Source organism: Typopeltis vanoorti, chromosome 16 (assembly GCF_054136105.1).
Source record: "Typopeltis vanoorti isolate ZY-2024b chromosome 16, IOZ_Tvanoo_1.0, whole genome shotgun sequence".
Lineage (NCBI taxonomy): Eukaryota > Metazoa > Arthropoda > Arachnida > Uropygi > Thelyphonidae > Typopeltis > Typopeltis vanoorti.
The window spans coordinates 71,894,302-71,921,921 of record NC_143564.1 but is presented as its reverse complement, the minus strand read 5'-3'; the positions used below and the strand labels follow the sequence as shown (position 1 = coordinate 71,921,921).

Sequence of the window (27,620 nt, the reverse complement as noted above, 5' to 3'; positions counted from 1 at the left end):
TGTGAGGATAGATTTGAGGGTGTTTGGATTGCAGAGTTTAATTGACATGTGGTGGAGAGGGGATATGATAGAAACTTTTAAGTTACTAAAGGGATACTATAAGATTGACACGGTAAAAATTGTTCAATACATGGGGAGTAGGAGTAAAACAAGAGGTCTTGGAAGCTGTCTAAGGGTGTGTGGACTAGGTTCTTTTCTTGGAGAGTGGTGAATGAGTGGAATGAATTGCCAGAGGTGGTTGTGAACACCCCAACAGTGAATAGGCTTAAGGAGATGTATGACAGGTATTGTGTTAATGGATAAAGTAGGTCTCCTGCAATGAGTCTTTTGACTCCAGAGTGCCTATATAAATAAATAATAATAAGAAAGAAAATATGTTGGAAAAGAGTGTTGTGTTCTTTTCATTTCCTTTTTACATCATAATTACAACCTTAACATAAAAAGAAAATAAAAAATGTGCTTTTAGAAAAGCACATTTTAATATCCTTTTTTTTATGTAATTTAGAAAATAAAATACCCTCCTTCAGCTTGCCATACATCACGAGAAATAAAAGTGAGAAGTTCAAATGGCATTCCTACTCAGGATTTTTACATATTAAAAGTATTTAAAGTTCTGTTCTTGAAAGTAGTAATATATTCTGTTGTTAATGTTGTTAATTTTAAATAATAAATATAAATGGAATAAATAAATTATATATGTATTTTTCCTCTACAAGTCTGCACTTTTAGAACATATCCCCCCCCCCCCCACTTAGCTTCAGCAGTGTGATTATTAGCATGGTAATTGTGAAATTCCTGTTATGTCCTTTCTTCTAAACTGTTTTATGCTTATTTTGTCTCATCACACTTTTGGCACTAAGATGCCTTGTAGATTTATGTTCAAATCTGAAATATTTTAGCCTGTACTAGCAAGCCTGTCAAAAGTTAAGAAGAATAATATTCATCTTTTTCCTCATTTTATTAATCTCAGACACTCCTGTACATTTAAAGTGTGCATCAAAAAATACAACTTTGACAGTTGACCGCTGTTTAATTTGACTTTATGACATTACCATTTACTTCATAAAAAAAGAAAAATTAATCAGTTTTCATTGACTAGAATTCATAAGAATAGCACATGATGTTTTATTAAAGTATCAGTTCACTCCTTGGTTTTGATTAAAATATTATCTGATAGTTAGGTAATTCATTTAAATATGATTTTTTGTAATAATTATTTTGACATGTAAAATTTTTTTTCAATTCATTACACGTCATGCAAACTAAAAACTTTGATCTTTTTTTTTAAACTGCTAAACCTCCACTTTTGTTCCTTTTTCAGATGTGGTTTACAATATACATGAGCACATATAGTCTATGCTGAAATTATTTCGGGACTCTAGCTGGATAGACATTACTCAGATTTGGCATTTAGAATTCTTACAAAAATTTCTCAGGACATTTCAGTATTTCTTCTATGAGATCATTAATTGTGGGAATCATTTATCTTGGTGGTTCAATTTTGATTTCAGTTGGTACATTTTTATTGGCAAAATTTGACAAAACAATTTGAACTCCTATTAATTCAGTTATATCTTGATGGAATCTATTGAAATTTGATATTTAGAATCTGTTTAAATTTATTGAGTCATTTTGATTTTGGCTATATTGGACCATTTCTAGGACAAAATTAGAAAAACAGAATTATGTCTAGAGTATATAATTTAAGAATAGGTTGAATTTGAATAAAACATATCATATCTTATCACATGCTCATTGGTCATGTACAGAAATACCACTATTCGATAGAGTTCTCTGAGCAATCATCATAGGCATCTATATAGCTCTTGTTGAAAACAGTGGAAATATCACCAGTATCAAATGTAAACAGTTATACAAGTTTACTGTAATGCTCAGCATAGTGTGTAGAATACAGGCTAGGTTCTAAAGTTCAAGACTGCTTGAATAAGATTCTCTTTTTATATTTCTTTTATAATTCTGTTTTTATTGGAAAGACAATTTGAAATTATATATATATATGTATATGTGTATATTTTTTGTGCTGTTATGATTGGACTGTTTTTATTCACAAAATTATTCAAAATGATAATTCATTGTGCTCCACTGGAGTAATTCGGTTGTTAAACCAGTTCTAGACTTAGAATGAATGAAAAAAAATTCTTTTCTCTTTTTTACCCCCTCATTATAATTTATTTTATGCTTTTTTGCTATAACGATAATTTTTATTGTCAAAACAGTTTGAAATGGGAATGATAATTTCTCACTGGCTTGATGAAATTTAACGAAATTTGGTATTTAGTATTAAAATTTGCCGAAGCATTTCATTTGAACATTTTAATGACAAAATTAAGAAAATCAGAAATATGTACAGTACATATCCTAAAAACAGCCCTTGGTTCAGTTGTTACAACAGTGAATGAAGTCATACAAGAATTTGATTACAGAGTACTTTTTTTTTATTATGATTATTGTCTGCAGTTGTCTTTTTTCTTAAATCCAAGTGTGTATTTTCTTCCTTGTTTCTCTCTCCCTTTGAGTATGTTATGACTTCCAGTAAGGAACTTGATAATTTCAGTTTGTCTGGCATCATCCTATTTCCTTAAATTTGAGGTCATCCAACTGTTTTTCATGTGTTTTTATGATACGCCACAAATTTTTTTACGGGAGAGAAAAAAATCCTGTAATGTTGCTACATCTAAAAAACACCATATTCTTAGTTAATGATATTTTTGTTTGGCTCAGAAATAATGCCACATTTATTAATGTACAAAAAAAATACATAACAGGTAAAATATGATAATACAGTTTTTTTTATGTTTTATTGTAGCTGAATTACAGTGATTATATTGATTTGATTATTATTTTGCAAGGAATTATCTCCTTTGATGCCAAAAGTAAATAGTGAAACTGAAAATGATGAATCCAATGATAATCCACCTCCTGTTACCCCCAAAGAGGAACCAGGGACTTCCTCAACACCAACTACTGCAACGAAGAAGGTTACCTCACTTTTATTTTGTTATATTCCTTATTCTTTGAACAGATATTTTAGTAAGAAGAAATAAGTTTAAGGGGAAAAAAATCCTTCCTGCCTATAGATAAATTAGACTGAGGCAGTACAAACAGTTTCTCAAAATTATGTTGTCAAAGTTGTAACATAATTAACATTACAAAAATTATAATCTTGTGCTTACATATACTAATTTGGAACATTATACAGAATAGACAATCAAAAATACAGTAAAAGCCTAATGTAACAAGTTCTGCATACATGAAAGGTCCATTTTTTAAGTCTAATATTATTACACTGATGGTGCATAGAAAAACAAATGTTTTTCTATGCACCATCAGAGTAATAATGTTAAATAAAGGAATATTTTTTTAGTTATAATGAGAGTGATATTTTGTTATACCAATCACTTTTAGTCATATTCCCTCAATCACTTAAAATATTGTACATCGGCCTATTTTTGATAGTTGCTGTTTAATTGTTTTTGCAAAATGAGTTGTCATATTCCATAAAACACATGAAATTACATCTAGTAGAATGGCTTAGTAGCTGCTGCATTTCTCAATCAGGTATGTTTCACTGACAACACTATATTATTACTCATGGTCACTGTAGTGAATGCCACAGTGATTTTTGTGTCCTTCATTTATTGATATGGTCCAAATTTTGTACACTTGTACAGTGACTGTTAAAGTTGTCTTTTGTATATCTGTTTAGTTATTTGACATCAATTACAATATATACATTTGATTGAAAGTGAACATGAAATGTACCATATTACCCTGTAGTCACTATAATACTCAGTCAGTTCATATTGCAGCATACTTATATTTGAATATTCATTCAGCTTTCCTGTTGGTTCTGTCTGTGTTTCTAAATTAATTCTTTAAACAACAATTTTTTCCAACATATATATTCCATGACAAGCAAGGCTAATAGCAATGAATATTGTAAACCATTTTAAACAAAAACAAAAAGTACATTTTGAATGTGACTATTGTGACTGGAAAGTAGGCTCACTATAGTCAGATTCATTACTTCATTTCAAAAAATTAATAAATAATAATTAAATTTGGGACATACAGTGTGTTACATTTGCAGATTAAGTTAGTTTAATTATTCATTTTATTTATTTTATTGCATTTTGTTTTATTTCATTATTATTTTTTTTTTGTAAAGGTAATCGTTTTCTAGCTTCAGTAGGTCTGATTCACATTAGTGCTCCTTGGATAATTCATTATTTAATGATGAATCTATTAAGTGAAGGAGATGAGAACTTTTTTTTAATACCTGAATCATATCCAAGTAAATTATGCGTGCACGTGCACACACATTCATTTGTAAAAGGGGATAGAGATGTTATGTGTTATTATATCATTTACTACTTTACTATCACTCTAGAGGAAAGCAAGCAACCAACTGTAGCTCTCATAAGAAGTGAAACACTAATTTATGTTAAGATAATGAAGTCTTTTATCAAATATTATTTTTTTCATACTGAATTCTGTTCAACAGAGTTTTTTGGTTTTGGAGGATGCATCTGTTGAAAGAATACCACTTAACCAATTATTGTAATAAGAAAGAACTTGTACAGAGAAATGAATTGAAGAGTAAAAATTTAAATTTCCGTTTATTAATTCATCATCAGAAGAAGTGTTAATGGAAAAGAGGTAGACACTAGCAGAGGAATTACATAAATATCATGTCAATATAATTAGTGTTACTAAAATGAAGAGGACTGTCTTGTATAGATAAAAGAGAGTGAGCAAGAAAGTGATTCTTAGATCTTATGTTATAGGACTTTGTTGTATAATTATAAGAGAGTGAACAAGAAAGAAAGAGACCCTTAGATATTTTGTTTTACTCAGGAAATAGTGATCTGGAAAAGGAAAGGGTAGCTATAATATTTAACACCAAATATGAAAATAAATTCTTGAATGGCAGGCACACTCAAGTAAAGTGATCGGACAGGTTTCAAAATATGCAATCAGAAATTCAGCCTTTTTTTTTTTAATTACTTATAGAGGAATTTTTCATATCATTAGAGAGAGAATATGACATAAAGGAGAGTCAGCATGTGCCATTGGAGAATACTCAGAGAAATGTGAGGGGGGAAAAAAGAGGGAGGGTGAAGTTGCAGTCATTTCTAGCTAGAGCAATCACTACCATAATAATGTACTGATAAAAGGCACAAAAAATCCTTTTAAAATTTACTGGTAAATTCAGTATTTTCTACCAATATATTAAATTATAAACAGTTTTAATGCATTATGTAATAATTATTTATTGTTGACTGATTTTTGTAAAATATAATTCCTTGTTTGAATAAACTACTGAGACTTGGACTTCATTGAGTCTCTTGGCTGTGTAGCCACTTACTGTGGTTTCACAGCCCCTGTGTTACCAGTGGACTGACTACTTGCATTATTACCTCAAATGTTTCATGATTTAACTTGTTGTACTAGTAACTCGTAAAGTTATCATGTTCACTGCTAGCTGTGTCTCATGCAAGTTGCATGTCAGATGACAACTTGCTTCCCTTTAATTTCCCTTCTGCATTGGTGGGCACATTTTTACATATTGTTAAATATATATGACATGCCAGTTTCATTTCAGCAGACTTTTATTTCTAAAAATAGTATTTGTGAACCACCTTAATGGTATAGAAAATTCCAAATATAATGTTATCATATTTCAAGTCATACAAAAGAAGAAATATTTGCTTTTGAAAATTTGCATTACATAAATTTGGTTGTTCCTGCACCTGATGAATTATACATAAATGAATAAATTTTCCTCATCAATTGAAAATAAATTCACCAAACCAACAAACATTATATGATATTATAGAAATACCTGAAAAATGGGATATATATGATAAACACAAGAAAACTTTGCATTATGCCATAGCTGAAATGATTGCTTTAGATGTCATGCTGTATGCAGTTGTTCAAAATGAAGGATTTACTAAGCTAATAAGTGAACTGCTCCACAGTACAGTGTGCCTGAAAGAAAATATTTTACAGAAAAAATAATTCCAGATATTTATGCCTTATTAGTTGTAACTATTAAAAACAAGATTGCATGTGCTAAATATATTTCTCTTACATCAGATATAGACCTGCCAGCATATAACCAAACGTTTCATTGGCTTGATACAAAATTTCAGTATAACCATATAGTTCTGAACTGTCAACATTTTCTTGGAAGGTCATACAAGTGATGTGATTAAAGAAAAGTTTTCTGTTATGTTACAAATGTGGGATATACATATTTCACAGATTCATGTAATGGTTTGGGACAATGTTGTTAATATTGTTAAGCGGTGTAATCATGTTGAAATTGCAAGTGTTTCATGTGTGTTTTATTCACACGTTGCAATTAGTAATATTGGACTGTATTAATGCACAGATGTCAATTTCAAATTTAATATCAGTGTGTAGGAAAATGCTTGGACATTTTAATCATTCATCTGCTGCATGCTCAAAACAAAAAGATATTCAAACCAATTTGAATACCAGCCATATAAAATTAGTTCATGATGTACCTACTCAGTAGAACTCTACTTTTTATATGCTACAATGAATACCAGAACGGAGCATCACAGAAAACAGAAAAGAACATTAAATATGTATGCAATCAACAACAATTTATATACATTAAACTCAAATCAGTGGACTTTAATGGAGCCACTGCTAAAATGAGTCCTTTGAGGAAATTACCAAAACTATGAGTTAAAATTTTGCTTTTATTTCAAAAGTGCTCCTAACTATTGTAACTCTAAAAATATATGCATCTAAAGATGATAATACTTTCTTCAGACTAGGAACAATGAAAAAATTCTCCATGAAGAAATTAGCAGATTTGATACTTTATTCGAAAATAAATGTTATGTTATTTCAATAATATTTGATCTAAGATTTATTAAACTAGCATTTTTCAAGTCAGAAAAAATTGATTATGTTAAAAGCATTCTAATTAATGAGAAATCTAGTTTGGAAGTATCAAGTGATGAAGAAGTCAATAGCATTCCTTTATCAAAAAAGGCAAGGTTGTTGGAAATTCAATGCAAAAAGAAAAATAGTAAATTATGGAAGTGTCTTAATGATATTACTTCTGCTACTGTATCACCATTAGGTCGAAAGCATAATCAGCCACAGAAAAATATTAATGATGAGATGATTACATATTTTAATAAACTACTGTTTAAAACAACTGATTACTATGGTAGCAACTGGCCTGGTTGGCCGAGTGATCAGCATATCTGCAGGTTCGAATCCCGCCGTGGGCATGGATGTTTGTGATTGTCTGTGAAAATACTAGTGGTGGTAGTGGGCAGTAGATAGCGTTAGTGTAGATGAGGTGGTTCATTGATAGAGAGAGTGGTGGAGATGGAGAGTTGTAGAGTAGGTGTCCTCCCTCAATGAGTCCTTGGAATCCTTGCAAGTGTCACTTAATAATAATAATGAAAATGAAAAATCATGTTGTCCATTTTGAGTGAAATAGCAAGAAAATTTTTTTCTGCACTAGCTACAACTGTATACAGCAAAAGAGTCTTTTCAGAAGCTGGAAATATTGATGAAGAAACCAGAAATAGACATGTTCCAAAAATCCAAAAAATTACTCTTCTTACATTACAATTTATTGCAACTTCATTTTGATTATTAAATCTATAATTATTCTGTATTTAACAATTTTGAAATCAGAGTTCCATTAATATTTTTATTTTGTTACTTATGGAAATAAGAACAATGTTTTTCGCATTGTATGCTATATTTTTTCTTTTAATAAAAGTTCCTTGTAAAATTAAATTACTGTTTTATTTAATTTAAGAAATGTCAACTATTATTTCTTTGACCGGTTCCCAAGTTAGTAAATTCAAGTAAAGTTGACAAAAATTCATGTAAACTCAAGAAAGTTGACAAAAAAGTTGACTTCGTGTAAACTCAAGAAAGTAGAACCCACACCATTTCAGATAATAACATATCCTGTTAAGAACCACGAGATGGCAGCACTAGTTTGCCAGTCAATTCATCGGTTGCTGCTTATAATTTGTGATAGTCTTGGGCAGGCTATATCTGATTGGCTACCAGTGGAGATTGAACTGTCCACTCAGTCTCAGTAAGTTAGATAGGACTAAAATGGCCTCACCTACTTCCTGTATAAAGGGAATTAGCTAATTATTTTATTTTTAATTTATTTTTGCATTTTCATGTGGTTATTTTATTCATTGGGTTGTTATCACACATAGTGCTTAATAATTTCTCAATCTTTTGTATAATCCATTTTTAACACATTCATGCTGGACACAGGACAAATTGTATCATATACTCAGATCGGTGGTACATGACAAATCACCTGCACTTTCTGTTTACTTTTACTTGAGCACACGGAGTGTCATTACATGTGCTTTCCAGAGAAACCAAACTTATATTAGAAAGGAAAAGACATTTTGCTTTCTGGATATATAAGTTGCCAATTATTAAGAAAAATTCTATAATTGTATTTTTAAATTTCTAAATTTAAAAAAATCTGTATTCATGAAATCTTTACAAATGACAATCCATCTCTAAGCGAAAGAATAAAAGCATTAACGTAAATAGATTTGTTAGACGAATATCCAATAATTTACAGTTTTGTTGTTATGGGTGGTGCAATAAAAGTTACTCTCGTGGACAATGAATTACATGTCATCCTATAAACTCTAGGTAATGCATGTGGGTTGGGGTGGGAGTGGTTTGTTTTGAAAAAAATAACTAGCCGACAATATAGTTTCTGTATGAAAATGTGCCTGGAGTGGAAAGGAAATTTACAAAATCAAGCAAGCCAACATTAGACAGATGTGCAATGCATGTGAAACATACCCCGGCATGATGTGTTAAAAAAATACTTGAGTGTATTTTTGTTGTTGTTATTCAAAACATTTTTTGTTTGTAAAATTTAAATCACAACTTTAAAAATTTAACTCAGTATGCTTTGACCAAATTGCAAACCAAATATTCTGCCAGATCATGCTTCGGCACATTCCTATTTACAGCAGAACAACAGCTATAAATATATGATTACACTTTTTTATCTGTTTCTTCATTCTGCAATTTCGCCAAAGTGATGAATATTGAGCCAAAGCATAATTAATTAAATTTTAAACATGGCAGATTAAATTTAAACAAAATTAAAAAAAAAAAAAATTGCAAATTAAATTAAACAAAAAAAATACACTCATTAAATTTTTATATCAGTTTTTAATGAGTGTATTTTTTTAAAATTTGCTCATAAAATTTAATTCAGTATGCTTCAGAGGAATATTCAGTAGTTCAGCCAAATCCCATTTTGGCACATTGCTAGTATGAATCTTTCTGATTGTCTTTAGGAGGAAGATGATTTTTGTTACCTGACAAGAGACCACTACCACTCTACTTATTGATACCTGAAGTGGGCTTAAAAAAAAAAGAATATATTTGGTCCCTAGACAGTTATGTCATGCTTATCTCACCTCTAGTACCAATATACTGTGTATATATATATATATATATATATATATATATATATATATATATATATATATATATATAAAAAAAGATGAAAAACTGTGAACAACGATAATGTATGTCAGTCCCAAATCCTCTGTAATTGTAGATTCTTTATCCTTGTGTTCTTCCACTACATATGCCAAAGATAACACCAATTGGCAATTTCAGAAATTTATTTCTATCTCACATATTGATTACAGGAAATCGTGCACAGCAAGGGCAATTAAGGCCTCTGATGGTGCACTTTTAACAACCGAGAAGGACATCCTCCACAGATGGAGGGAATACTTTGAGAGCCTTCTTAACCCGGGTGGCCCAGCAGTTGTGGACATCCAAGAGGTGCAGATTGGGGCAATGACTAGTCTCACAGCAGAAGAGGTCCATTTAGCAATAAAATCGCTAAAATCGGGCAAGGCTTCTGGCGATGATGAAATTCGGCCCGAAATGCTAAAAGCCTTAAATCGAGATGGTGTTCTCTGGCTGACTCGAGTGTGTCAGGCTGCTTGGATATCTGGGCAAGCACCAAAGCAATGGCAGACAAGCATAATAATACCAGTCTTTAAGAAGGGAGACCAGAAGGATTGCAGTAACTATCGTGGCATCTCTCTCTGCTCAGCCTGCCTGGGAAAGTGTACGCTAAGTGCTTGGAAAGACTGTGCAGGAGCATTGTTGAGTCAAAGTTCTAGGAAGATCAATGTGGCTTTCGTCCTGGTAGAAGCACAACTGACCAAATCTTTACTTTAAGGCAAGTCTTTGAGAAATCTTGGGAATATGCCAAGAATGTCTACACATGTTTTGTGGACTTGGAGAAGGCATATGACTGGGTTCCTCGGGATAAGCTTTGGCAAGTAGTACAGAAGTATGGAGTGGATGGTCAACTATTAGCTGCCATCAAGTCCCTGTATGAATGCCCAGAGTTTTGTGTCAGGGTAAACAGCACAAAGTCTGAACCTTTCACAGTCTCCGTTGGCCTCAGCCAAGGGTGTGTTCTGTTACCCTTCCTTTTCATAATATTTATGGACTGGATTGATAGGTACAGCCGAGGCAGTGAGTGTGTCAGAATTGGAAGATGTAGCATCGGACGTCTGCTTTTTGCAGATGACCTAGTTCTGCTTAGCTCTTCCACAGATGACCTCCAGCGAACCCTGGATAGGTTTGTAGCTGTTTGTGCAGATGCCGGAATGAAGATCAGTGTGGCCAAAACTGAAACATTTGTGGTCTCAAGACAACCATCCCAGTGCACTCTAAATGTAAGTGGAGTCCCAATGAGACAGGTGGAGAAGTTTAAATACCTTAGGTCCATATTCACGAATGATGGAAAATGGGACGTAGAGCTAGATACTCGAATTGGCTTAGCAAGCTCAATATTGCGGGAGCTTGGCCGTTCGGTAGTATTGAAGCGGGAGTTAAGCCAGAAGGCAAAGCTGGCTGTCTTCAATACAGTCTATGTCCCCATCCTCACCTATGGTCATGAGAGTTGGGTAATGACCGAAAGAATGCGGACACGAATCCAAGCGGCTGAAATGAGGTTCCTTCGAGGGATTGCAGGGCTGACAAAACTCGACAGAGTCAGAAGCTCTGCAATTCGGGAAATCCTCAATACTCAACCGCTGCTTCTCCGTGTTGAGAGATCACAGTTACGCTGGTACAGGCACCTGGTGAGAATGCCACAAGAGAGGCTCCCTCAGCAGGCCCTCTTTGCCAAGCCAGAGGGTGGGAGGCCACATGGAAGGCCAAGGACTCGCTGGATAGATTATATCCAAAACCTTGGGTGGACACGTTTGGGAATCCCACCAGAACACCTACACTTGGTGGCAGAGGATCGTGACCATTGGAAGTTCCTCTTGTAGCTGTTGCCCCCACAACCCAATTAGGAAGAGTGGGCCTTGAAGATGGATGTATGTATGTATGTATGTATAGTGATTACACACTTCACTCTTGTTAATGTAATTGGCCTAAACATTTCTTGCTTGTCACCCTCTGTATTCCATAGCCTATAGCAACATCCCCCAAAAGATTCTCTATCCATCAATGATTTTTTTGTACTCCAAGAATGCCACATTCTGTCAACCATTTTTCTCTGATACCAATAACATTTGGAAAGACTGAGTTTATCAGGGCCATAAACTCATTCCTCATAATTCATTATAACGGACCTCAACAATGTTACATCAGAAATGAGAGAATGCTGACCACGAGAGACAAGAAGCTTGATCAAGGGTGAGGATAATGAGCAGAATGTGAATGAAAAAATTAAAGTAGGTAGTATAATAAGTTTGAAACATCGTGAAGTTTTCGAGGATGAGATTAATTGGGAGGATTAATGTAGTTAAGAGTAGCCAGCTTGCACAGAGAGAGATGTGCTGAAAGAAGAAGTGTGAAATGTCTCAGAAATGAGTGAAAGAAGAGATTACATGACTGGAAATAATGAGTGCGAGCAAATCAGAGTGAGAGAGAAAGAGAGTTATGGGAATGACAGAAGAGGAGAGAATAGGAGAACCAGTGAAAGAGAAGGAATGAGAAAAATGTGAGAGAGTGCTGGAACCAACGATGGAGATATCAGGACAACAAGTAAGGGAACAAAGAAAGAAGGTGCTAGAGGAGAGAGAGAGAGAGTGAGCAATGCAGGTGAGCAAGAATGAAATAGAGTGGTAAGAGGTATGATGCATGTAGACTCAATGATCCATGGTATGCAAGATAGAATGTCTGAGGAGTGTTTGCATGGAGGATTGATAGATAGTGTGACTATAGCAGTTAAGGGAGATGAATGAGATGATTGTAATGATGGGCACAAATGACTTGATAGGCACAGTGAATTGGGTGGCAGATCTGAGATTTATGCTTCAGGTTATACGGAAGAAGATACAAGGAAGATAATATGTGTTGCTCAGGTATGATAATGCAGAGTTGTGGAAAAGCGAGCATCAAATGAATAATATAATAGTCAGAATGTGTTGAAAGAGAGGCTTGGAATATGTGGATACTTGGAGGGAATTAGAGGACCTAGAAAGGAACTGTATGCAAGAGATGGCTTGCATTTGAATGAGGAAGGATGTAGGCATCTGGAGAGATTGCTGTTCTCTGAGAAAGTCAGTGTGTCAATGCAGGGAAACCAGAATTATCAGGGTGGGTGGTATTACCCCTTCTTCCAAGCACCTATTCCCACAAGGGTTGTCCTCTTGTGGGAATAGGTGCTTGGGAGAAGGGGAATAATACATTGGGTAATGTTGAATCCAGTGAATCTGGAGAGGATAGTGATAGGTATAGAAACAGTGACAATGCCTTGATTCTTTGTACTAATACCAGAAGTATCTATAATAAAGGAAATGAATTCGTTGCTCTCATAGCATCAGCCTGTTCAAAAAGTATTGTGATCCCTGAGATGTAGTTGATGGAAGATGATATACTAACAGGGATAGAAGTAGCAGGGTATAGCATTTTTTGACAGGATAGGAAGGGAAAACGCAGTGGTGGTGTACTGCTCATAGTAAGTGACTTATATCCTCTCTGAGTGGAGGATTTGGAGGGCAATGGCAGTAATAGTTTTGAAAGTATATGGTGTGAGGTAGTGATGGGCAGGACAGGATATTTAGTGGTGTGTTGCTATAAGCTAGGGAACATAGAGGGTGAAGAGCAGGAGATGTTTGGGCATTTGAGCTTGGCAAGTGCAAAAAGAAGGATTGTTATGGGAGAGTTTAACTATACTAGTATAAATTGGGAAGAGGAAATTGTATGTAATAGTAAGGGGATGGGATTTCTTGAATTCTTGAGGGAGGATAAATGTCTTAGGCAACATGTAGTAGAAGGAATACACGGTTCAAGAGTTTTAGATTTGGTCATAGCATCAGAAGATCTGAGATGGCATCTCTGCACCTGATTGGAGAGAGTGGCCATGTGGTTTTCCACTTGGAGGATGAATAGACATGCAGAAGTATCAAAGAGACAGGAATGTATGTGGAATTATAAGACAAGTGATTATAATAATCTTAGAAATCAGCTTGGAGCAGTTCCATAGGAGGAGGAATTGGAAGGGCAAGATATCATCAGTGCTTGCGAACTGGTGAAGGAATATTTATTAGTAGCAGTAGCTGTATACAACAAGTGAAGAAGAGAGCACAGTTTGGTTTAAAATGGTTAGCAAACAATATCATATGGGTACTACAGGTAAAAAAGAGGTTAATGAAGACAATTCAGTCAAGTTTGCACCTGCACGTAGTGCAAGTCTGAGGCAACTCGTTGTAAAGGTGGAGTAAGCGCTGATCACTTTCTTTAGTATTTTCCCTTAGTGCAAAGCACATCCCCTTGCGGAGATGTATGATGCTATGCATTAAAGACAAGGGTCACTACCCAGACCGGTTTCGACCTTTATTGAGGTCTCGTCAGTGGGAGCCAGACTTAAAAATACCAAGGTTGAAGTAATGCAGAGCTTATAAATTTTACCTAAACAAGTTACCACAAGGTGCTTTGACCTTATTAAATAAAAATCTCAGGATGAGAGTAAGATGGAGAAAGTTTTTTAAATTGGGTATATGCTATGTTTAAGATAACAAGCAATTTTATAAGCTAGGTTTTAATCCTTTTTCCCAAGTAAGTCAAGTTTGCACCTGCACGTAGTGCAACTCATAGTAAAGGTGGAATAAGCTCCGATCACTTTCCTTAGTATTTTCCCCTAATGCAAAGCACATCCCCTTGCAGAGATGTATGATGCTATGCATTAAAGGCAAGGATCACTACCCAGACTGGTTTCAACCTTTATTGAGGTCTCGTCAGTGGGAGCCAGACCTAAAAATGCCAAGGTTGCAGTAATCCAGAGCTTATAAATTTTACCTGAACAAGTTGCCACAAGCTGCTTTGACCTTATTAAATAAAAATCTCATGATGAGAGTAAGATGTAGGAAGTTTTTTACTTTGCTATATACTATGTTTAACATACCAAGCAATTCCTTTTTCCCAAGTAAGCAAACAGACAAGTAAGTCGAGTTTACGCCTGCACGTAGTGCAAGTGTGAGGCAACTCGTGGTAAAGGTGGAGTAAGATCCGATCACTTTCCTTAGTATTTTCCCCTAATGCAAAGCACATCCCCTTGCAGAGATGTATGATGCTATGCATTAAAGACAAGGGTCACTACCTAGACCGGTAATTCATTTTGGTGACTTTTTCTAGTGGTAACTTAATATGTGGATATAGAAATGAATGCAGTTCTTGTTCTTTGCAACTCTAAACAGCAAAGACATCATTAATGTAGTGCAGCAAAATTACTGGTTTGGGGTTGAGAAAAGGCCAAAGTACCTTGTGGCAACTTGTTTAGGTAAAATTTATAAGCTCTGCATTACTTCAACCTTGGCATTTTTAGGTCTGGCTCCCACTGATGAGACCTCAATAAAGGTGAAACCGGTCTGGGCAGTGACCCTTGCCTTTAATGCATAGCATCATACATCTCTGCAAGAGGATGTGCTTTGCATTAGGGAAAAATGCTAAGGAAAGTGATCAGTGCTTACTCTACCTTTACCACGAGTTGCCTCAGACCTGCAGTATGTTCAGATGCAAACTTGACTTACTTGTCTGTTTGCTTACTTGGAAAAAAGGATTAAAACCCAGCTTATAAAATTGCTTGGTATCTTAAACTAGTATGGTAAGGAAGGCAAAATTGGAATATGAGAAAAGATTGGCCCTGAGATCTAAAGAAAATCCTAAAAAAATGTTTTTGCTGTGTGATCAGTAGGAGGAGAAATGATTGTGGCAAACAGCATTGTTTGATAAAAATGGGAACAGAAGTGCAAGAAGCGAGTGTGTTTCAAATACTAAGTACTCTAGATGTCAGTAGAGTAATAGGACTGGATGGGATTTCACCATGGGTTTTGAGAGGATGTGCTAATGAACTAACAGCTCTGTTGATCTGGCTTTTCAATGAAAGTCTGGCCATGGGAAAGGTACCTAAGGAGGATAAGATAATGCCATTGCATGAGGATGATACACTGAAAGTGTCAAACTATAGACCAGTTTGTATTTCATCAATAGTTCTTGGAGAAATTAGTGAGGGATCATGTTCAGCATTGGGCAGATGAGGGTAATATTATCTGTAAGAATCATCATGGATTTGTTAAGGGGTCTCTTGTTATTAATATGATTGCCTTTTATAATAAAGTGGCAAGAGCGGTTGATGAGGGAAAGGCATATTCTGCTATTTATTTATTTTTTTATTTTTTTTTATTTTACAAAGTCATTGATAGGGTACCACATGGTAAGCTGGTTTTTAAGTTGCAGCACATGAGTTTAGATGGCAGGTTAGTGAACTTGATTTGAGATTGGCTCTCTGATGGGTATCAGAGAGTTGTGTAAGGGGAAGAAGTATCAAGGAGGCAGACAGTTACAAGTGAGTCCCACAGAGCTCAGTACTGGGACCTGTGTTGTTTAACCTTTATATCCATGACATTGTCAATAGATTGTGGGGGGGGGGTATTCCGTTATTTGCAAGTGAAGGTGGGAAAGGTTATTAGTAATAATGAAGATGTGGTAGCCCTGCAAGAGGATTTGAATAAATTGTACGGATAGACAAATAAATAGGGGGGGGTCAGTTTTTTATTATTATTATTAAGAGAGATCTCCAGGGAGTCAGAGACTCGTTGAGGGAGGTCACCAGCTATCATACTTATTCTTGAATTCATTCACACTGCTTGCATTCGCAACATTCAATGGCAATCCATTCCAATCATGCACCACCCTCTGAGAGAAAAATCTAGCCCTCACACCCTTCTTGGTGGCCTTCATTCTCAGCTTCCAAGGATACCCTCTCGTCCTTTCACCATCCTCCATAAATTGAAAAATTCCATCAATTGAAATCCTGTATGATCCTTTCAGAAGTTTGAAAGTCTCAATCATATCACTCCTGTTTGCTAGTGTCTGCAGCCTACAAATTCTCAATTGGTCTTCATAATCAGTATTCCACAATCCTGATATCATTTTTAAACACTCTCCTTTGTACTCTCTCTCCAATACATCAGAATCACAAAGGTAACCAGGAGACCACACCTACCACAGTAGTTCGAGTGAGGTCTTATCAAGGTTTTGTAAATAGGCAAAATAACATCCTTATCTTTACATGTGAACGTTCGTTTCAGCATTGCAATTACCTTTTGAGTTGTATTTGCAATCTTTGCCACATGGCCCCTACACTTCAACTTCTTATCTATTAGCACTCCAAGATCCCTAGCCTCACCAGTTTCTTCTATCCTAATCCCACCAATATAATATGACATTGAATATCTAATCATGCCGAAGTGAATGACTTTACATTTACTGACATTGAACTGACACCCATTTTCCCATGCCCACAATTCCAGCCTATTCAAATCATTCTGCAAAGACTGCATATCAGCAGCATTCCTGATTACCCTACCTATCTTTGCATCATCAGCAAATAACTGTATGTCACTTGTCATATCCCTCCCAATATCATTAATGTACAGATTGAATAACAGTGGACCAAGCATGATCCTTGTGGTACACCACTTGTTACCTCAAACCTTGCAGACTCAGATCCCCTGTATACCACTTTTTGATATCTGTCAGTCAGCCATCCTCTTATCCATGCTAATATTGTATAACCCAAACCCATTTTCTCCAATTTATGCAGCAGTCTGCCATGATGTATTCTGTCAAAAGCCTTAGCAAAATCCAAAAGTATCATGGTATATCCATTCCCCTTGTCTAATTCAGTGGTAACATTGTTATAGAATGTGAGCAAGTTGCTAAAACATCACCTTCCCTTAGTAAACCCATGTTGTTCATTGCAAAGTAGATATTCACTGTCATCCCATTTCTGAATGCGGGCCCTAACCAATTTTTCCAAAATCTTCACCACCACTGCCGAGGTACTAATTGGTTGATAGTTGAATACATCAGTCTTTGCACCACCCTTGTGCAATGGAATTACCATACATTCCTTCCATTTCTCCAGAATCTTCCCTTTTCTGAGACTCATATTTAATATGAGTCTCAGAAAAACATCTGAGACTCATCTTTAACATCTTTGACCTAGAATAGTTGTGACTATTCTAGCTTGCTGCTTATAACGTGCATAACGGAAGTCATCCTTATGCAAACAGTATTCCTTCCACATCGTCCTTTTCTTATGGTTCTCTTGCTTAATAAGATTACACATACATTTGACTCCTACTCTATTTATTCTTTGAGCATATTCTGATATTGTATCGTTTATAAGTATTGTTTAATGCTTCCCATGCATTGTTGATATTCTTTCCATCCAGCAACTGATCCCATTCCACTGAACTCAGTATACTTCTCAGTTGGTCATAATTTCCTGCTTTATAGTTCAGCATGTAACCTTTTCTGGATGGAACAGTTTAATGCAGTTAAATGTTAAAGTCTTGAAGTTTGAGATACATTGATGGGAGACTGCATACTCTGTTGGAGGAACTGCACTGGAGGAAGTGTGGAAAGCAAAGGATCTGGAGATGATGATTAATAGAAAGCTGAAATTCAAGGAACATATTGCACAGGTGGTGAAGGTAATCCAGAAGATTGCTACAATATTGAGAAGGACACTGACCTGCAGACATAAAGAGTTGTACAAACCCCTGATCAGATCAGACCAGACCTGGATTATTGTGCTCAAATTTGGTGCCTAGAATTTGAAGGGAATAAATTAACCATGGAAAAAGTGCAGAGGCAGATAACAAAGATGGTATCAGGACTGTACGATGTTAGTTATGAGGATAGGCTGAGGGAATGTGGACTGCAGAATTTGGTAGATAGAAGGAGAGGAGGTGATATGATTGAGACTTGAACTGTTGAGAGGTAGTTACAGGGTTGACACTGGGGAGTTTTATGTTTGGTGGAACAGGCGGAAAGGAGCGAGGACAAGAGGGTCATCCCTTGAAGTTATGAAAGGAAGTTGTGAATAAGAGGGGTGCGTTCAAGGAGTGGTATGATAGACTTTGTGTTTTATGGTGTGGGCAAGGGCCTCCCATGGAGGCCTGAATAATAATAAATTTATACTTGTGCTGCATTTGTATGCAGAAAATGCAGTGCATTGTCATTATTTTTATTGATCTGTTATTGTTTTCTTCTGTATGGACTCTGCAGTGTGATATACATTCAGTCCTCAACTTATGACATATGTGACTTACAATGTCCACCCTATTAATACATTCACTCAATTCCACCTTACTCCCTGCAACCCCCAAAGACTAAAATGTTATTGCTGTCTTCAGGGCATATTATTTAAGAAATCCTTTTGCTCAGGCTGTTGAGGACAAGAAAACCTTCTGAGACTTTTGGAAGGAATATAATATCTTGCAGATGCATCATGAAGCGAAGTAACAACAGTGTGTATGAATAGTGTTTGGAAGAAGCTACTGAAAATAAATATTTGTACATTCACAGAATTCAACAAAGAGATTGGTGACTAGATAGAGTGCTGCTAGCTAAAGATTTGGGGTTGACAATGATGTGGAGCATTTGTTTGAAGCTGTGGAAGAAGGGTTCTCAGATGAAGACCTTATACAACTAGGAGCATAGAAAGTTGCAGAAGAAAGAACAGAGAGAGAAAAACCAGAACAAGAAGAGGAAGCCAAGTCCCCAGTTTGCTGCAAAAAAATTAGCAGAGGCATTTGTTAATAAGACAGTTTGGTTATTTGAGGAAATGGATCCTAACATGGAGAGATTAAGTAAAATAGAGGAATGATACTATCTGCAATTGCTTTGGTACAAAGAAATTTATGCAGAATAAAAAAGGAAACTTGTGAAAACTATCACATCATCCTCTGAGGATGTGCCTAAACCTTCCACAAGCTATACACTAGCGAGCCATCCTTAGAATACTTTGTTGCAGTTGCTGAATTTGAAGATTTTTTTAGTGATGACCTAGTCTCTGTTGTCTCCTCCAATGATTTGTCCAATTAATAAAGCAGCAGTTTTGAAGAATTGCTCTTGTTTGGTGTTTCTATCCAATTATTTTACTGATAAGTACACAGAAGTGCTATAAACTCATGTTTCATTATTTATAACAGTGTATATGCAGAAATAGTTAAAAATATAACAAAACAGACCTATGCATTTTAGCATACAGTCATGTTAATTTTAATAATTAACCATGTTTGACTCATAGGCTTTTTTTATTCATTAAAACTGAATGTTTTTCCAACATATTCCACTGTCTACATTGCTGACAACATCTTCAAGAAGATATTTAACACAAACGAAATATAATAATAAAATATCAAAACATTTCCTAACAGCTGTTATTTTTATAAATCAAAAAATACCAGATGGATAATATAATCACATTTATAATTTGCCAGTTTATACATTGTTGTGTAAACTCTGTATGTAATTGCATAAGAGATGTCACGAAGCAAAAGTCCTTGGTTTCTATTTAGTGTGGAGATGATATGACCTCAGTAAAGGTCAAAACTAGCCTTTGATAAAGAGAGACAAGCAAGTTATTGTTCCTCTGTACCGAGCCTTGATAAGACCTCATCTCAAATACTGTGCCCAGATTTGGTCACCTAGGTTTCTTCTTGATGGGGAAAGAGATGGAGAGGATCCAGAGGCGAGTGACCAAGATGATAGCAGGTCTATGGAATGAACCTTATTATTATTATTATTATTATTATTATTATTACTCTGGGCAACTCCAAGGAGTCCACAGACTCATCGAGGGAGGCCCTAACATCATGTCAAGAACAACTATTCGACATTCACACAGTATCTATCATACCTCGCCTTGAACTCACTCATGGTCATAGCACCCAGAACAGACTCTGGCAGCTTATTCCACTCATTCACGACTCTCCAAGTAAAAAACCTAACTCTAACACCCCTGCTAACCACATTCTTGCCCAGCTTCCATGTATGGCCCCTAGTCCTCCCGCCACCAGTCCTATTCTCAAAAATATCTTCTGGATTAATCTTATAGAAACCCTTCGGTAATTTGAATGTCTCAATCATATCACCCCCTTTTCCGCCTATCGACCAATTTTTGCAACCCACAAATCTTCAACCTGTTCTCATAAGGTTCATTCCACAGACCTGCTATCATCTTGGTCAATCATCTCTGGATCCTCTCCACCTCCTCCCCATCAAGAAGAAACTCTGGCACCAATATCTGGGCACAGTTGTCCAGATGAGGTCATATCAAGGCTCGATACAGAGGAACAATAACTTGTTTGCCTCTGCTTGTTAAAGTATTTTTCAGAAGCCAAGTGATTTGATGAGCTGATTTAGCCACTTTTGCAATGTGCTCCCTAAACTTCAACTCTCTATCTACCAACACTCCCAAATCCCTGGTTTCATCAATCTCCTGGAGTACAGGTCCACCAATGTGATATACTGCTGCTAATCTTTTCACTCCAAAATGCATAACCTTACACTCTGCCACATTAAATTGACATCCATTTTCCCTAGCCCAGTCCTCCAAACTATCCAAATCATCCTGCAAAATTTTGACATTCTGTGCACTCACAATTGCTCTACCCAACTTTGCATCATCAGCAAACAAGTGAACACTTCCTCTCAGATCCTTTCCTATATCGATAATGAACAAATTAAAAAGTAGTGGTCCAAGAACAGAGCCCTGTGGTACACCACTAGTCACAAGCCGTCTTTTTGACTCCACTCCTGAATAAACCACTCTTTGGTATCTCTCCATACCACCCTCCTATCCATCTCACCAACCCTATATCCATCCCCATCTGCTCCAGTTTACTGATTAGAGTTCCATGTGGTATCCTGTCAAAGGCCTTGGCAAGGTCCAGTGGAATCACTGTAAACCTATTACCCTTATCCAGTTCAGCCGTCACTGTGTTATAAAACGTGAGCAAGTTACTCAGGCATGATCTACCCTTCACAAAACTGTGTTGTACCCCATACAGTATCCCATTTTCATCTATCTAATCCTGTATTCTTCTCTTGACTAGTTTCTCCAAGACCTTGACAACGATTCCTGATATGCTAATCGGTCGGTAATTTACAACATCAGTCTTGGAACCTCCTTTATGCAGTGGAACTATTTTCCCCTCTTTCCACCCCCTCGGGACTAACCCAGGCCCGAGACTCAGATTAAACAAAATGGTCTAGGGTACTGACAATTCTTTAGCCGTTTCACGTACGAAACGAGCTGGTATACCATCCAATCCCACAGATGTATTGACATTGAGGTTTTGCAATAGACTACTCACCTCCACCTCATTCAGCACAATTCCCGTATAATCTATTAGTTCATTCATTTCTGCAATTTCACCACCTGGATGATATACTCTTGCAAAGTGCTCGCTCAGTAATTCAACTATAACAACTGATTCGGTTACCTCTCTACCATCGCCATTTTTTTAAATCATTCTGCCATATACATTTTTTCTTTTACTTGCAACATATCAAAAAAACTGTTTAGGATTCTCTTTAGCCTGCATGGCCAATGTTCTTTCGTAATCCTTTTTTGCTTTTCTTACTACACTTGTTACCCTTCTGGCCTGCGGTTTATACTGTACATGTGCCTTCCAGTCACCTTTCTCCTTAAATTCCCTCCATGGTTGTTTCTTTTTTTGCAGCTCAAGCTTAATGGTGTTATTCATCCATTTAACTCCTACTTGATTTATTATTCTTACTCTAGGTATACAGTCAGCCATTGCTTCATGCAAATACTTTTTAACCACCTTCCATGCACTGTCAGCGTCTAGCCCTTGCAGTTGATTAGAGTAGAGCTGATTAGAGTAGAGCTGTCATAGTACCCATATATAAAAAAGAAAATAAAACTGAAGGGAGAATTGCAGAGGTATTTCTCTACTGAGTGTTACTTGCAAAATTTACACAAATATATTTGAGAAACTGTTGCGAAGGATTGTGGAAGAAAAGCTTGGTGAAGAACAAACTGGATTCAGGTCAAATAGAGGCTGTCAGGATAGTTGAGAAATATGGGAATATAACAAAGATCTGTATTTAAGTTTTGTAGATCTGGAAAACGCGTATGACAAGGTGCCAAGAGAGAAGCTATTCAAAATGCTACAGTTATATGGTGTCAATGGGGCATTATATCAAGCAATATTTAGTCTTTATTTGAGTTGTAAGTCAGCAGTTAGAATTGAAGAAAGTACATGAAGATGGTTTAATGTTAAATCTGGTGTCAGAGAAGGATGTACATTATCCCCTCTGTTATTCATTATCTATATGGATCACATTATGAAGGAAAGTGGCATTAAACCTGATATCAAAATTAGAGATGTTAATTTCAGCTCTTTGATTTATGCAGACAATGTTATACTTCTAAATAAATCCTGTAGAAATCTGCAAGATTTCCTCAATAAATTGAATAACTGTTGTAATAGATATGGTATGAAGGTCAGCAATAACCAGACAAAGACAATGAAAATAGGCAGAAGCATTGAAAATATCAACTACCTTGTGAATGGAGAACCTATAGAACAAGCAAAACATTTCAGCTACTTAGGCACGATTTTTAGTGAAGATGGTAAATTAAATACGGAAATAGACAACAGAATCAACAAAGCTGGTATGGTAGGAAGTCAATTGAATAAATTTATATGGAATAAGAGAGAAATTAATCAAAACATTAAATTAGCTGTATACAAGACAGTGTTGAAACCAATTTTAACTTATGGATCTGAGAGCTGGGTCAGAAGTAAAACACTTGACCAAAAACTAGCGACTGCGGATATGAGAGTCCTGAGAAAGATTAGGGCATGAACAGATGGCATCAATGGCATTATCATATTAAAAACAAGGATATTAAGAACTTGACATTGTCAGCATCCAGGAATGCATTAGCAGAGCTAATTTCCGGTTGATATGGTCACTTAAACAGAATGGGAGAGGAAAGATTAGCAAAACAAGTGTTCTCTCCCAGGTTATCAGGAAAATGATCCAGAGGAAGACCAAGATATAGGTGGATTGATATGCTGCAAAGTGCCTTAGATGATAGAAATATAAGATCTAATAATAATATTGAAGTCTTGACACGTAACAGACTGATTTGGAGGAAAATTGTAAATAGGAATTAGTAAAGATGTAAAGTTTTCATGTAGTACTATCATATCCTGTACACCCCTTGAAGGTACATTGCAGGAATTTGAGAAGATGAGATGAGATGAGAGTCTGCATAATCAAAACTATTTATTAAAACTGCTGTATTTTTACTCTAACTGTTCATTGTTAAATCCATATATACTTTGTTGAATCTACATACCATATCATTGAGCATAATTCATTACAGCAGCTACCATAATGATGAAATATTAGGAACAAAATGTGGCAATTAAAACTTCTCTAAACAACTGTCCAGCTCAAGCAAATACTGTACTCATTCAATCACAACCATCTTACAGAATTAAATTAAGCATACAGTATTAAGCATACTCCTTAAAGAAAAAAATAATTTTTTTATTTACTGTAACTCTGTATCAGCAGCAGCAGCAGCCTTCTTCCATGTATGTGTTTGGATATAAAATTTTAGCATCTCATCTGGATTCTAGGAAGTGAAATTGTTTCCTGAGTTGTTAGCAAAAATTTTAGAAGATAAGAATACTTAGGTATTTATTTAAAAGGTATTCATGTTTTCACTTCTTTCAGTTTTAGGAGCTTATAATAGGATCTTTTCATATAAGGAAACATAACTCTGTTTTGCATATTTCTTTTGCAAAATATATATAAAATATATTATAATTTTCTTATATCTGTCTGTTTCTCATATCCTATAATTATATGTATTCACATAATTATACATAATACTATCATAGATGCATGTAATTGTAGTTGTATACTTCAACCTAATTAATGTAATATTTGTTAATTTATGGTACCTCTCGCATATTCTGTTTTCAAACCTTACTTTATATGTGTATATGAAGGTGGTCTGAAAAGTTCTGAGCCTCACAATGAAAAAACGAATTTATAATTTCAACATTATTTTTATTTTTCAACGTAATCTCCCTTAAGACTAATACATTTATTCCAGTGATACTCCAGTGCTATTATCCCGTCCCTGTAGTGGTTCTCAGTAAGATCTGCAAAATACTCCTCTACAGCTGCAATCGAAGAAAAACACTGACCAGCGAGGAAGAGTTTTAGTTTTGGGAAGAGATAGAAGTCAGAGGGAGCCACTGGGGAATGGGGTAGATGTTCCAACAATTCATAGTGAAGATACCTTAATTTTCCCATTGCCAAAACACCTTTATGAGCAGATGCAGTGACCTGATGAAAGATGATTTTTTGATTCTGCAAACCGGGTCTTTGCTTACAAATTTTTTCATCTAGTCTGGTTAAAAGATCGGAATAATATTCCCTGTTTATTGTTTTACCCTTTTCAAGGTAATTAATAAACAAAGCATCCCAAAACACCGATGTCATGACCTTTCCTGCCGATGGAACCGATTTTGTCTTCTTCTTTGGTGCTGAACAACCGGCTTCTGTCCACTGTTTAATTGCTGTTTGGATTCTGGTGTGTAATGGTGAATCCAAGTCTCATCAATAGTAATAAATTTATGCACAAAATCAGTTTTATTCTTGTTAAAATGCTCCACGCACTGTTCAGAGATTTTCATGCGAGTGCGTTTTTGATCTGCTGTGAGCAAGCATGGCACCCATCTTGTGCGAAGCTTTTTCATTTGCAATTCTTTATGCAAAATATATCCTACACATTCTTTTGAAATGCCTATAGTTTCAGCAATTTCTCTCACTTTCACTCACCGTTCATCCAATACCATATCGTGCACTTGATCAATGATATCTGGTGTTGTTGCACTTTTTGAATGTCCTTCACGTGGATCATCTTCGAGGCTGGTATGGCCATGTTTAAACTAGGCAGCCCATTTCATTAATTGTCGAAAATGTAAGGAGAAGAGTGCCCATAAACTTTTATGAACATTGAATGAATTTCTTTTAGCATTAAACCTTCTTTTACAAAGAATTTTATCCATTTCAAGGGATATAGACAACACGTTTGCTTCAGGCAGCTGTTTAAAACAAACTACTTGATAGAATGACTCGCAATTTCACATGGATGCTTATGACATGTACCAACTTAGAAAAAAAAATCTTGCCGATAGTGTTGATATAGTCAATGCTGAGAACTTTTCAGACCACCCTCGTATATATAAAGATTAGTCTTAATTAGAGAATATTCCCATCTACTAGGTTTTACCACCCATCCATTCCCCTCCCCTTCCTCCCTCTCTCTCTCTTCGTAAGGAAAGGTTGGTCTGTGTTATAAGTGCATCAAATTAATAATGTAAAATATATGAAATAATTAGCAGCGTGAATTTGATATTGTCAGAATTTCTTTTCAATAATTTAATAATATCAACTGTGTGGGTAATTCATGCAGTTTGATATATACCCTTAGCTACTTACATATTAAAATTAAAGTAATTCAAAAGTGTAAAATATCTATTATCAGTAATAATAATAATTTTCTTAATGATTGCTGCCATTTGTTTTCCATTAGAAATCTGCAAAACGATTGGTAACAGGTTATATATTGTTTGCAAGTGAAGTGAGACGATCGGTAATTCAAGCCAATCCAGATCGATCGTTTGGAGAAATCAGTAGACTCATTGGGACCGAGGTAACTGTTTTATACTACTCTTTAGACTTTTATGTTGCATTTTCTAGATTGTATTACTGGAACTGGTTAGTTTAGGAACTATCACATTCTATTTTGGGTAGTTAAGGCCTTTTTTTTTTTTTTTTATCAGATCTGGAAACCCTGCTCTAGAGACCAAACATGAAAGTTTTTTTCAGCTACTTCAGGGCCCCAAGACAGTGATTTCACACCAGATGATGAAATCCATCTCTCACCTAAAGACTCACAGGCATCCATACCCACAGTGGGATTCAAACCTGCAACCTGTTGATTTGAGAGCAGACATGCTAACCACTGGGCCAGCAATTCTCTCTTTTCTGTCTGTTGATGCATATCATTATAGCCTTTAATGTTATCTTTTAGATAATTAAAAGTATTCACTTGCTCAAAGATATAATTATCAACAACACAGTTGGATCAGTCCTTTATTTTTCAATTCAATTATTTCCGTACATTCTTCATCAGATGATTCATTTCTATTTTTCCTATACCATCCTATTTCTTCTTCAGCTGCATTTATGATTGTTTGTTGGATTAAGTCACATTTTTCCTCTATATTCTTTGCTTTTTCTATTCTTTTAATATTATCTTTTATTTTCTTCTGGTATTTATCAGTTATTTCTCTACTTTGGAATGCTTCAGTATTCCATTTCTTTATCTTTTCAGTTTTCTTTTGGTCTACGTCTGATATTCTCTACATACATTTAATTTTAACTAACATATGATCAGATTCACAATTTGTTCCTCTATATGTTCGTACATCATTAACTGAAGTTTTTCCTCTTTTCGAAATGAGGACATGATCTATTTGATTACATTCTTTGGTTGTTGGAATAATCCAGCTCCCTAAATGTATCTTTTTATGTTGAAAACGGGTACTCATTGTTCTAAGTTTATTTGATATTGCTAATTGTATAAGTCTATTTTTGTTTTCACTGGTTTCTTCATGTGAACTATACTTGCCAATTATTTCATGAAACATGTCTTCTTTCCCTATTTTTGCATTAAGATTCCCTAATATTATCATGGCATCATTTTTATTTATTTTTCCACATGCTTCTTTTAAATCCTCATAAAATTGATCTATCACAATCTCATCACATTTTCATTCGGGACATATGTTAATAAAAGTGATATTATGGGAATTTCCTTTTAATTCATAACTTGCAAATTCTTTCATTTATTGGCGTGAATCCTAAAATTGAATTTATATTTTCTTTCTAATTATAAATCCTACTCCATAATTTCCTTGTTTTTCAGCATCACTGTAATACATAATATAATCTTTTTTATTTATTCTTCCTTTTCCATCTTATCTCCTGTAATGCTGTAACATCCAATTCATATTTCTTTCTATTTCTCCATTTTTCTTCATTTCATATTCTCTTTTGTGGAGTGAATGTGTGCAAAAAGTGTAAAGAATGTGAGGATTTAAAGAGTGCTTCAGGTCGTTTGAGTGATATCG

The 27,620-nt window shown here is 35.3% G+C and overlaps 1 protein-coding gene across 6 annotated transcripts in view; it reads left to right on the top strand.

Annotated features, from left to right (window-relative positions):
* Window positions 1-27,620, top strand: part of polybromo (protein) — a 686,480-nt gene that overhangs the window by 499,701 nt on the left and 159,159 nt on the right. For all 6 annotated transcript variants that reach the window (XM_090406695.1, XM_090406694.1, XM_090406697.1 and 3 more), the window contains 2 exons: window positions 2,871-2,999; window positions 26,018-26,137. In XM_090406695.1, the coding sequence (XP_090262821.1) occupies window positions 2,871-2,999; window positions 26,018-26,137 (249 nt within the window). The remainder of the gene's footprint in view (window positions 1-2,870; window positions 3,000-26,017; window positions 26,138-27,620) is intronic.